This window comes from Rhamphochromis sp. 'chilingali' (assembly GCF_963969265.1).
Source record: "Rhamphochromis sp. 'chilingali' genome assembly, chromosome: 8".
Classification (NCBI taxonomy): Eukaryota; Metazoa; Chordata; class Actinopteri; order Cichliformes; family Cichlidae; genus Rhamphochromis; species Rhamphochromis sp. 'chilingali'.
Genome location: NC_137935.1, coordinates 15,090,672 through 15,104,648, shown reverse-complemented (window position 1 = coordinate 15,104,648; position 13,977 = coordinate 15,090,672). Strand labels below are relative to the sequence as shown.

At 41.6% G+C, this 13,977-nt stretch overlaps 1 protein-coding gene across 1 annotated transcript; it reads left to right on the top strand.

Moving 5' to 3' along the window:
- Positions 1-748: 748 nt before the first annotated feature.
- Positions 749-8,752, top strand: LOC308400649 (extracellular calcium-sensing receptor-like; the record flags this gene model as incomplete). The annotated part of the gene is made up of 6 exons (XM_080888486.1): positions 749-981; positions 1,193-1,490; positions 1,717-2,511; positions 2,688-2,915; positions 3,100-3,223; positions 7,839-8,752. 6 exons carry the CDS (start codon positions 749-751, stop codon positions 8,750-8,752), a joined length of 2,592 nt encoding a protein of 863 aa, XP_080744612.1.
- Between the last annotated feature and the right edge of the window lie 5,225 nt (positions 8,753-13,977).

Below are 13,977 nucleotides of genomic sequence, written 5' to 3'. Positions count from 1 at the left end.
AAATATCTAGGTGTGGTACTTGACCATAAACTGTGTTTTGAATCTCATGCTGATGCCACTACTAAAAAAGTTAAACAAAGACTGTTCTTTTTAAGGAAAATGAGATCTTTTAATGTCTCATCTGAGATGTTGTCCTTGTTTTATAGAAGTTTTATCGAATCTGTGATGTCTTTTTGTATTGCTGCCTGGTTTGGTAACCTGACGGTGAAGAATAAGAATCGGTTGGGACTTCTGGTAAAAACTGCTAGCAAACTTTCAGGGCGCTGGCAAGATGGACTTTTGGCCATTTACAATAGAAATGTGCTTAGAAAGGCTCATTCTATTATTAATTGTGTGAACCATCCACAGTGAGTTTGAGTTGTTGCCTTCCGGCCGCCGTTTTAGAGTACCTCCGAGGAGGACTAAAAGACTCCAGGTTTCTTTTATCCCTACGGTGTCTTGTCTCCTTTATGGCAAATAATTGTCCTTGAACTTTCTATCATTATTATTGTTATTATTATTTTATAGTATTGTTCTGTTTATTTTTATCCTCCTGCTGCTAAACTAATTTCCCCTTGTGGGACAATAAAGAAATTGAATTGAATTGAATAAATGGCAAAGTTGGGCATGTCCCTCATTTTGCTGACACTGGGAATGAACTCTCTCTATTCAGTTATTTCTTATGCTGCACCAAAAGGTATAAATACCAGAATAACTATTTCATCTTCATTACAGTACTCTAATGCCACTAAGTGGTTTAGCTCAAGTAATGGCATCAACACAAAGATGGCCTGAAAAGGGATGGGCACTTCTGCAACTGCTGTTAGTGGCATCTGCCTCTTCTGCTGAGGAGCCAGTGTGCAGGCGTAGAGGAGATCCTGAGAAACCACTGCTATCTAAGAATGGAGATATTATACTGGGTGGGGTGTTCTCTTTTCACGCAAGCTGGAAAGACAGAACAGATACCTACATGATCAAACCTCTGGCACTACAATGTATCAGGTAAATGACAAGATACAAATCCATTTACATTTAAGGAATCTGTTGGGAATCAAAAGAAGAGTAAAATGTATTTTGATTTTCTCAGTTGTTTAAAGTCCTTTTCACACGAAATGGTTTTGTTTCTATTTAAACATTAATCCATAAATATTTGTGTCTGTTTTAAGGAACACAATGCAATGCTAATTATTCCTAAATGTTTGTCTCAATTAAGTTTAAATTTCAGAGATTTGCAGTTTGCCCAGGCTATGCTTTTTGCCATTGAGGAAATTAATAACAGCACAGACCTACTGCCGGTAGTCACTCTGGGCTATAAAATCTATGATGATTGTGGATCTGATGCCAGAAGTGCAGGAGTTACCCTGGCTTTAGCTAATGGTAATGAAATTGTGTCTGTACCGTCAAAGACACCGTGTACCAGACCTGCACATGTGCAGGCCATTATAGGAGCGACCTCTTCTTCTACAACCAGAGCAGTATCTACTGTCATCGGACCTTTTTTTATACCAGTGGTGGGTATTTTATATATTTAATCTTTTTTTTAAATCTTTGAATACTTTTAAAAATATTTTATTTTCTTAGATCAAAGCTTTGCCTGGTACATTTTATGTACTCAGTACTGAGGGGAATTGTCATTTTTGTATTTTTACAGTAATACAGAATCTTTATTTTTAACCATTTCATTTTTTTTTCATCTTGTGTCTTTTTCATTTATAAGTTTTTCATTTTTCATTCTAGATCAGCTACTTTGCTACATGTGCTTGTCTCAGTGACAAAACCAAGTACCCATCCTTCCTCAGAACAATACCCAGTGACTACTACCAGAGCAGAGCCCTGGCCCATTTGGTCAAGTATTTTGGATGGACTTGGGTTGGAGCTATCAGAACCAACAGTGATTATGGAAATAATGGCATGGCCACATTCACAGAAACTGCACAGCAGCTGGGCATCTGTCTGGAGTATTCAGTATCTTTCTTTAGAACAGATCCATCTGCCAAGATACAAAGGATAATTGACATTATAAAGGCTTCAACCTCCAAGGTGATTGTTACATTCCTTGCCCGTGCAGATTTTCATGTGCTGCTACGAGAGTTTTCATACCATAACTTGTCTGGGTATCAGTGGATAGGCAGTGAGACTTGGATATTTGATTCACGAACTGCAGAAATGGACACACATCACATACTGGATGGTGCCATAGGTCTTTCCATTCCTAAAGCACATGTCACTGGCCTGAGAGAGTTCGTACTGAATGAGAAGCCGCTGAATTCATCAAACAATGAACTGTTTACTGAGTTCTGGGAGACATTATTTAGTTGTAAGTTTAAGGAGTTGAAGTCATCATCAGACATTCAGAGAGAGTGTACTGGACATGAAGATATGACTGGAGTTCAAAATAGCTTCATTGACATGTCTCTCATGCCTCTCTTTAACAATGTCTACAAAGGAGTGTATGCAGTGGCCCATGCACTTCACAATATCCTCAGCTGTAATAAAACATGTAACAAAAATGTGCAGCTAGATCCATTCACGGTGAGATTTTTAGTAATTTACATTACAATGTTCACATTAAGATACATTATTAAAAAGATATTTTAGTTAAAAATATTTTCAAGAACTTCATTTTGCAGTTCTTCTGTATATTTTTCAGTCAGTAGGTGTGCAAAATCTTTGTCACGCAATAAATTGAGTCATAACATATTTCTTAGGTTCTGCAACACATACGAAAGATCCATTTCACAACTAAGGAAGGAGATGAGGTTCACTTTGATGAGAATGGAGATCCAGCAGCAAAGTATGACATTATAAATTGGCAGCCAAAAGAAAACGGCGTTGTGGAGTTTGTCACAGTTGGTCTTTATAATCCATCATTAGTTCAAGAAAAACAGCTAAATCTGCAAAACAAGTATTTAATTTGGGCAAGAAACTCAAAGCAGGTAAGCTATCGTACAATTTCATTGTTTTTATGTTTTTGTTCTTTTTTTCATTTTATACATATTTACATACTTTGTTTATTTTGGTTTTGATGCATCAAGATTAAGAGGGGCTTTTTTGACTAAGAACATCAAAGAGACATTTTTTTCTATGTCTATACACATTTAAAATTTATTGATTATCCAGGTTCCTGTGTCAGTTTGCAGTGAGAAATGTCCCCCAGGAACACGCAAAGTTCTCCAGAAAGGAAGGCCTGTTTGCTGCTATGACTGTATAAGATGTGCAGAGGGAGAAATCAGCAACGTTACAGGTGTGGTTATATTTCATTTTAACTTTGGTGTGTTGCAAAGCAATGCTACATATGTAGGAAGGCCATACAAGAACTATTTAATCATTTTGATTAATGTTTTCATGCAGAGATAACCTCCATCTAGAATGCCTGATTAAAATATTTGAAAATATTTAACTCATTGCCACAGATTAGTATATCTCCTTGCACTTTCTATTACAGCTTGGTTATAAATTGATAACCACATAACATCAAAGTATTATCATTGTAGCAACACTGATTACAGTAAAGTAATATTATGCTGGAATTTATGTTATTGAATCATAAGGGCTCAAAAATTAGGTGTAATACTGTAGAAATACAGCTCAGTAATAGAGTGGTAATAGTAGGTTAACAGGGCAGTTTCCAAGTAATAACTGCTGAATTACTACTGAATTACTACCCTACTATTACCACTTTAGTACTGAGCTGTAATAAAACGTGCTACCTTATATACCAGCTAGTCCAACTTCGTGCTACCTCCTTCCCCTGTGGGTGGTCTATGCTTCAAGTTCGGGTCCTCTACAGGACGTGTGGGGCTTGAGAGTCCTGCGCAGTATCTTTGCTGTTCTTAGGACTGCGCTCTTCTGGACAGAGATCTCGGATGTTGTTCCTGGCATCTGCTGGAGCCACTCACCTAGCTTGGGAGTCACTGCACCTAACACTCCGATTACCACTGGGACCACTGTTACCTTCACCCTCCACATCTTCTTGAGCTCTTCTCTGATACCTTGGTCCAGTTTCTCATGTTCCTTACAATGCAATACAATACAATTTTATTTATATAGCACATTTAAAACCAAAGGTAGACCAAAGTGCTTCACAATAATGCAATAAATCATTGATATAAAACATTAACAAAGTACAAAACAAGCACCAGTACTAATACTAACAGACAGGAAGCACTAATTAAACCAGGAGTGTGGGCAAAATAAAATAGATATCGGGCCTCAGTTCAGAGATAGGGTCAATTCAAAATATAAAATATTATCTAGGAGAATCAGGAATAATGCAGTAAAAGGTTAAAATAGATTAGATAAGAGCATTAGCTAGTGGGGAATGCCAAATTAATTAGGTACGTTTTCAACCATGTTTTGAAAGATTGAACAGAGTCCAAGGCACGAATAGTAACAGGAAGACTATTCCAGAGGCAGCTGAGACAAAAGCACCATCGCCCCTGGTCTTTAGGCAGGACCTAGGTTGGACCAGGAGTAGTTGACCAGATGATCTTAATGCTTGAGTATACAAGCTAAGAAGGTCGGCAAGATTGCTAGGAGCAACATTATTTAAAATTTTAAAGGTAAGCAACAAGATTTTAAAATCAATACGATATTTGATGGGTAGCCAATGTAAGTCAGCAAGAACTGGAGCAATGGAAGCAAATTTTTGGGTTCAGGTTGGAGACGAGCCCCAGCATTTTGAACAAGCTGAAGTCTATGAAGGTGTACGGATTGAAGACCAAAGTAAAGGGAATTGCAGTAGTTTAATCTGGAAGTCACAAAAATGTGTTTAAGTTTTTCAAGATTGTTGCACGGTATAAAATGTTTGGCTTTAGCGATTTGGCGCAATTGATAAAAGCCAGATTTGACTACTGGGGACACTTGTTTATCGAGCTTAAATGAACTGTCCAGGAAAACACCTAGATTGCTTACAGTGTCAGAGAGGAAGATGGCAAGTGGCCCAAATAGAAAGGCTAACTGGTCCTGAGGGATATGACTATCAAACACCACAATCTCAGTTTTCCTTTCATTCAAAATAAGAAAATTGGCTGACACTCAATCTTTGACCTCTTTCATGCAATCTAACAAGCAGTCCAGTGAAAATGACAAATCATCAGTCAATTGAAAATAAATTTGAATGTCGTCAGCATAATAGTGGTAAGCGATTTTATATCAAAAATAGAGCCCAGAGATAGCAGGTACAAAGAAAACAACAAAGAGCCCAGCACAGACCCCTGGGGCCACAACAAAGAGGAGCCATGGTGGATGAATAACATCCCATCTTCACAGAAAAAGACCTTAAACCAGTTAAGGGCAGAACCCTTAATGCCTAAAGCATATTCTAGCTTCTTTAACCTTCCTGCCTTCTTGGGACCTTTTTGTGCCACTGCTATGTGTTAAATGGCTGCCATTTCCACTGTGTTCAGTGGAATATAACCAAACTTGCCACAGGATAGTTTTTACCTGTCAATGTTAATATTCCAGTGTGAATTCCTTAAATCAGCCTAAAATGGCTGAGCAGCAGAAATCCCCACACCCATCACCCTGGGGACCATTTTCTGCCCATTGACTTCCATTATAAACGCTATTTTTCAACCCCAAATTATCATCATATGATTTTATTTTTTCTTCTTTTCTTGGATGTCAATGAAGACTCAGGGCCTTGAAGTTTTAATTTTTAAATTGCAAAAAAAATGCAAAAAAAATAATGGCAGGTCAAAATGTATGTTGGTGCCAATCTTTGGTCCATCTAAAGGCCTACTTATAATGACAATCACATATTACTTCAACTGGTTTTTTGTGGAAATATTTAGTTTCGTTTTTTGGTTTTTGGGGCTTATAACACAGGGCGCTCATGTAATAACACTGGGATTTGAAGGGTTAAAACAACGAAAATATAATTAAAACTTTACATGAATATTTCAGGGAGAAGTAGTTTTACAAGGTTGGCTAATTTAAAGTGGAATAAAATATGGATATATGGTCTTTTTATGGCGTGGCTGAGAATGGTCCCTAGGGTGATGGGTGTGAGTTTTTTAAAGGATGGCAGGAGGGTTAAAAGAATATTATGGTCCACCATGTCAAAAGCTAAAGACAAGTCCAATAAAATTAAAAAAGCAGGGCAACCTGAGTCAGTAATTAAAAGAAAATTGTAGAAGACCCTCAGCAGAGCTGTTTCAGTACTGTAGCGTAGTTTAAAACCAGACTGAAATTTGTCACCAATATTTGTGTTTAAGTAGGCCTGTAGTTGCAAAAAGACAATTTTCTCTAAAACTTTAAATAAGAACGGGAGTTTGGAGATCGGTCTATAGTTCGCAAGTTCATTGTGGTCAAGGCTGGGTTTTTTTTTAGAACAGGTTGCACTATTGTGTGTTTAAAAGCAGTTGGGAGACAGCCCACCAGTACTGATAGGTCCATCAAAGATAGAATGTAAGGCCCCATTACATCAAAACCATCCTTAATAATGCAGGAGGGGAGAATGTCATGTACAGAATTTGAACTTCTCAGCTGTTCAATTAATCTCTTGAGGTTGGAGAGTGGGATTGGCTCAAACTGATAAAAAGTCGACAGAAATCTTGAAGTAGGAAGAGGATTCACCACAGAAGGGTGTAAAAGTGAGGCCCATAACAATACAATTTTTCTTGTAAAATTATTTAAAAATTGCTCACAGAGAGCTGGGGAGGCCAAATCCAACATTCCAGGACAAGGATCGATCACAGAGTTAAAGATCTTGAACAGGATTCGGGGGTTATGACTATTAGTTATAATAATATCCAACAGGAAAAATGCTATAGCTGTCTTAACAGAGTCCTGGTATATAGAACGGTTCCTGCGTAGAGTGTCAAGGGATACTTGAAGATTGTCTTTTTTACAATTCCTCTCAGATGGACGAAAGACACATCGCAAGGCTTATATAGAGTCATTTAACCAAGGTTAAGATGAAGATCTGGGACTTTTCAACTTTACTGGGGCCACTGTGTCCAGAATAGAGGAGCAGGTGACAACATAGAATTAACAACATCATCAACCAAGGGGGGTGTATAACATGTAGTGCTATCAGCACGCTATGTCTATGACTACAGCTGTCTTCTTCTGCTTGTCTACCACTACAATGTCAGGTTGGTTAGCCATCTCCATTTTGTCCATCTGTATCTAAAAGCCCCACAGAATCTTAACTCGGTCATTCTCGAGGGGGTTTCTCCCAATTTGACCTTGGGACTTGCAGACCATACTCGGCACAGATGTTTCTGTATATTATGCCAGCCACTTGGTTACTGCGTTCCATGTATGCCCTGCCAGCTAGCAACATGCATCATGCTGTTATGTGCTGGATTGTCTCAGGAGCATCTTTGCAACTTGCACCTGGGGTCTTGCCTGGTGTGATAGACCCCAGCCTCTATGGATCTTGTGCTCAGAGCTTGTTCCTCTGCTGCCATGGTTAGTGCCTCTGTACTGTCTTTCAATCCAGCTTTTTCCAGGCACTGGTAGGATTTCTGGATGTCAGCCACTTCCTCTGTTTGCCATCATACATATCGTGTAGGGGCCTATTCTTCTACGATGGTTCCTCCTCTTCCTCCTCTTTCTTGGATCTATCTCTCTCTCTCTCTCTCTCTCTCTCTCTATATATATATATATATATATATATATATATATATATATATATATACACACATATATATATGCATACTCCTTTATAATGCTGGGGAAAAGAGTACCACATTCATATTCTCTGATGATCACAAAACAGTGTAGCAGTCATTCAATAATAATGTTGTTTTTCAACTTCTAATTCTAAAGCACCAGTAGAATATATCATGGCAGAGGCATACAAAACTGTACTGAGTAAATGTAACATCTGCTTCAATATTAATTTCCAGATTCTATCACCTGTGTGAGATGTCTCCCTGAGTTTTGGTCAAATGAAAGAAGAGATGCCTGTATAAAGAAGGAAGTGGTGTTTCTATCATATGAAGACATTATGGGTGCACTGCTGACTGCAGCATCTTTATTTGGGGCATGCATGACAATTGGTGTGATACTTATTTTCTTCAAGTACAGGAAAACTCCTATTGTCAGGGCAAACAACTCTGAACTGAGCTTCCTGCTGCTCTTCTCCTTAATTCTGTGCTTCCTGTGTTCTCTGACCTTCATTGGTCAGCCCTCTGATTGGTCCTGCATGTTCCGCCATGTAGCATTTGGCATCACCTTTGTCCTCTGTATCTCTTGTCTTCTGGGAAAAACTATGGTTGTTTTAATGGCCTTCAGAGCTACACGTCCAGGTAGTAATGTTAAAAAATGGTTTGGGCAGACACAGCAGAGACTCTGTGTTACAGCATTTACTCTTATACAAGTTAACATATGTATCATTTGGTTAACAACTTCTCCTCCTTTTCCATTTAAGAATTTTAAGGAAATCAAAGACAAGATCACATTGGAGTGTGCTCTTGGCTCAGTTGTGGGCTTTTGGGCTGTGCTTGGTTATATAGGACTTCTGGCTATTTTATGTTTTATTTTTGCATTTTTAGCTCGAAAGCTACCCGATAATTTCAACGAAGCCAAGTTTATCACTTTCAGCATGCTGATATTCTGTGCAGTATGGATTACATTTGTCCCATCATATGTCAGCTCCCCAGGGAAGTTCAGTGTTGCTGTAGAAATTTTTGCCATACTTGCTTCCAGTTTTGGACTGCTAATTTGCATCTTCATACCCAAATGTTATATAATCTTAATGAAACCTGAGAAGAATACAAAGAAATACATGATGGGGAAGAAGGCACCAAATTCACTCTGAAAAATGAATGTGGTAAAATGGGATTTTAATTTGATCATTTGTACATAATTAGTTTGTCACCATCCTGTCAGAATAGAAAGAAGCTGTCAGCAGGATACACTCCAATTGATACTGTCTTTATAGAAACTACTTCTCCTTTTTGATGCATTTTAATCACTTATTCAAACAAGAAACCATACCAAGTTAGTGATAGCTAAAGGTTATTGAGTCATTCACACATTCATCATGACATGCTTTTATATTGTTCTGTAAAACTCGGGAAGGTTTTGATTTGAATAATATGCAAATGAAGGTAAAATCAGTAAGAGTATCTATAATTCTCTATCTTGTTTGTTTTAATTTTCAAGAAGCCTCTATGTGTATCCATTGTTAAAATTTAGTGTGCAGCACAGTCTAAAAGATGACAATCGCTGGTTTGCGTTTTCCATGTACCGTATTTGTCACGGCTAGACGGTCCTCATCGGTCGCCTTGCCAATTTTTGTTGTGTTTGTGTGTACTTTGTGGTGCTCTCCTCTCCATCCTGTGCATGTGTGTTTGTATGCTGGAACGTGTACTTCCGGAAGCCGTGGCACGGAACGGCAGCTGACCCGGGGGGAGTATCCTGAGCTGGAATCGTCGCACCTGTGCTTAATCACTTCGCCGGCTACTACTAATCCGAAGCAGACCTATTTAACGGTGCAGTCGAGTCACAACCAACGCTGGAACGTTGAGCTAAACCGGGTAGCGTAGTCGCGATTAGCATACCTAGTTTGTGAAGGAGAGAGAAATTTTTCGTTACCGTGCGTGTGTTTTTCTCATCTGCCTCCAGGATCCAGGGATCGAAGGAGGAGCGGGCACAAGGAGTTGTTTTGGGTTGTCACTGCACTGTCACCACGGGGAGAAGCCACCGTATCACTGCACTGCCCTTTTTGGATTACAGACTCGAACTGTTGCCTTATTTTTTCACTGTGAATAAATTCACTGTCACTCTGCAAGGAGTCTCGCACCTGAGTCCTTTAACCCAATTCACCATGACAGAATTTTTCTGACTATAAGGCACACTGTCGATGAACGGGTCTGTTTTCATACGTAACGTGCACCAAATTAAAAGGGGCATTAAGCAAAACAGTCAGATAGGTCAAACTTTACTCAAGTCATTCTTCTTGCTTCCTCCACTTCCGTACCATTGATTCATTAATGTTGAATTCTCTCGCAGCTGCTCTATTCCCATGTTATTACAGTATATTAATGACTAGCCTCATATTGTGGATGGATTATATGAGGTGTTCTCCTGACAGAAGTTTGGTCTGTTTACAGCATCCTGCCATGCGATTGCATTTGTCCCTCACCTTTGGAAGCCCTCACATTAATTTTTATCAAGTGGAACAAAGTTAGCATTCATCATCCAGCTTAACTGTTCTAATGTTATGCTAACATAACTGTCTCGAAGTTGGACTAGCTGGTATATAATGATGTGCTAAGTGATCGCTAGCACTTAGCACATCATTATATACCAGCTAATCCAACTTCATTAACCCTACAAACGTCACTGCTGTTTATTTTTCTGTCTTCATTTATGTTGGAAGTCATAGCAGCGCTGTATGTTTAAATTTTTTCACAAATTTCAAAACATGGTATATCATGTTTAGATGGAAACTAGCGAGCTAACTTCCTTCTAACTTCTAACTCTGGTAAGTTTAATTGTACTGCCTCTGCTATGGTTGGGCAGTCAGCTAAACTCCTTCCCCACATCAAGACTCTGATGACACAATTCCCAGTTCACAGGTTTATTGACACAGGGAAAGGTGAAACTGTAACAAACAGTACAAGGCATAATCACTGTACTTATTCACCATGTACATATATAATGATGAAAATATATTAACCCAGTTTTTTTAATATGTCAACATGCAACGTTCATATGAATTACTTCCCTTTTTAACTCAAATACAAACATCAAATTATGATTTTAACAAGTCTTGCTATAATGAATGCCTCCAATTCGTTTGTCATTCCCCTTTAACTAGCTCCATAAGCGATTGCTAGCGTAAACTGCATAAGATTGGTTTTATCATTAAACTTACAGAAAAATTAACTTACTTAAAAGAAAGTGGTCTATACATGCACATAAAATATAAAACAAGTCCATACATACCTACAATGCTACCAAATGCATAGGATGTATGTGGATGCCACTGGATTTATCTGGCTAAGGCCACCATGCTGCACATGCCTTCTCCTTAATTCACAGACTTACTTCCTGTTTTCCAACGACATCATGTCCTATTACCGACTACATGTTTTAAGGTGGCACCAGAGAGTTACAATTGCATATTTAAACATTTACCAAATCTAAGAAAACAGTCTACCTTAAAAACTTTTGATATCAGAACATTAATAAATTCTGTTTTCATGGATGCCTGGCTGTTAATCTTAATTGTTACACCTGGTAAAGCAGCAACACTGATCATTTGATAGACAGTTTTTAACTCTCAGTGATGCCACATTGTTCTTTTGACTTTGGGACCTGAAGCGCAGTTTGGACGCAGATTACTCCGCAATGTTCCTGACTATAGTAGCCGTAATGCTCAGACAATCCATCAAGCGGTGCACCTTCGTAGCTTATCAAAGTTGTACTAAAACATTTTTTGACAGATCTTTGAGCGCCGTGTACCACATAAAATCTGTGCAAGGTCAGTAAGCACAACCAGAATTCATACATAATGCGCACTGGATTATAAGGCACACTGTTGATTTTTGGGAGAAGGATTTTAAGTGCGCCTCGTAGTCCAAAAAATATTGTATGCATTTCATGCATGATTCTCTTTTTTTTTTTTTTTTTTTTTTTTTCCCGCCTGTCCCATTTGGTTCTTTAGCCATCAGAATTGTTGTCTGAAGACCAACAAGGATACCCAATGGATTTACTTTGCCAAATGGATCATCGTGGCATTGCCGTATTGGTCCATTTGGTCGATCTTTGTTTTTATTATTTATTATATTTTATTTCCAGATGTTACAGACGGGACAGACATGAGTGAGAGATAGGAAAGGGAGAAAGAGGAAGGAAAGGAAAAACAGAAGGGGAGAGGGACAGTGAGAAATGGGGGGAGAAAAAAAAAAAATCTCCTGGATCACCTGTTGAGAGAAGAATAGAAAACAAGCAAAAAAAACAAAAAAAAACCAAACAAAGCAACATACTAAACACAACACCATCGCATTAATCTAGCTAAGTGTAAACAGCAGTAAATACTAAATATTCAATGTTGTTGTGCAGCACGCAGGACAGATGTGCTGCGAAGTAGCAGCCAAGAAAGGTGTAATTTGGGTCTACGAGCAGTGAACACCCGTGTGCATACCTGTGTGGATCAGCGCGCTTGTATTCCAAAGGTTTCTCCATGTAACGATTTGCTAGGGAGTGTGGGGGGGCCGCAGCCCCGTCCTCCAGGGTGTGAAGCAGGTATGGAGGAGATCAAAACTCCAGACATCCAGAGGCCCCCAGAACACAAGAAACCATGGAAGACCAACAGAGGGGTAGCCGCGCCACTGTTCCAGTAAGAGCTGAGGAGAGTCCCAGATGAGGGTTCACTCAGCAGCCGCGGAGCAGAAGCCAGGGGGAGTTGCAGTGACGCGCCCGTGAGCTCCGCCGGCCGCCAGCTGTGCCTGAGTGACCGAGCCCCAGGCCGAGAGGCCGGGGGCACCCCACCCCCGAAGGGGCCCGAGCGAGCCCCAGGCTCCAGGCCCCGATAAGCGGCCGCCAAGGAGTGAGCCGGTGTGTACCTGGACGCCCACCCCCAGACACAAAGAACCACCAACGCACCGACACCTGAGGGAGTCCGCCACCGGCAGGGGAAGTGGTGGTAGGTGGAGATAGGCCTCCAAACCTTGGAGGGCCTGAGGTGTCCCCAGAGAGGTGGCGTCTGATACCCAACCTGACATATAGACACAGACATACAGGCACACACAGACACAAACATCCATTCCCCCCCTCATGCTCTCATATGCACTCACTCCACACTCAACCAATGTGGAGACAGACATAAAGAGACGCTGTACACACGATCACACTCCCCAAGCGTACTCTACAAACCGGGTCTAGGTACCCTTGTCCCTGGAGGGGGGAACTGCACCCAGACCCAGGTGGTGTTACCCTTTTCCCTGCGGTGGGGGGAGGCAGACCGCCCCGACTCCGCAGCAGCAGGGAGGCCCCACACTCCAGACCGCAGTCGGACGGCCAACTCCTCCTCCTAGCCCCCCCGCTCCAGCAGGTCGCAGAGAATGGGGGTGGGAGAAGATTCCAAACCTCCCTCCACCCGCTCATTGTAGTGTTGATGCATGTGTGTTCTAAGGTGCAATTAAAACCCAGGAGGGCATGGAGCTACCTGCCAAGGAGCAGCAGGTAAGCGCATAGTCCCTCCTGATAGCCCTCAATGTCTAAGTGTATTTAAAATTGAGAGGTGGGCAACGACGCCAGGGGTGAGGTGTACACCCTGATGGTAATTTGGACTCCGTGATTGTGCCCACCCCCAAGATCCTATATGTATGTGTAATGAGAGTGTGAATAATGTGAATGTCTAAGTTGTGGGATAAAATTGAGGCAGAGGCAGCCAGAAGGGGACAGAGGGGGGGGGGGTAGCCTCCTCTGCACCCTGGTGACATACCCCTACTCCAAGGCCCTGCATGTGTGGGTGGTTGTGGTGGAGCGGGAAGAGAGAGGCAGCTGGAGATGGGGAGGGAAGGAAGGGAGGGGCAGGTAACCCCTCCCTGGGGCCAGCTCCCCCGCTGACCCCAGTAGGCACTCCCACACTCCGCGACCCGCCAGGGAAAGGGGGCCCAGGTCCATCCAGACCGGGGCCCAGTGCAGCAGCGCCTCCCGGCCCCACACAGCCCGGGACAGTCCACCCAACCCCACCACAGAGAAAACTGCACCCACCCCACCATCCACTCATCTTCCAGACTACATAAGACAATAAACGCCCAGGCTGAGATCTTCCTCCACCTCTCCTGTATCTCCCCCTCCTGCAGAGAGAGTTCCTGAAGAGAGGAAAGCTCCTGCAAGATGTGACCATCTCCCCCACCAGTTGAAGAGCCCCCCAGGTGGTTCGACGCACCGGCGGCACCCTGCTCCAGGGCCGGGCCCCCATGCACCCACCCACCCACAACCCCGGCAACACACCAACCAGGATCCAAGCCCCCGAGGCCCGGCCCGGGCCCCAGCCCAGAGACGGAGCGCCCCCAGAACCTCACG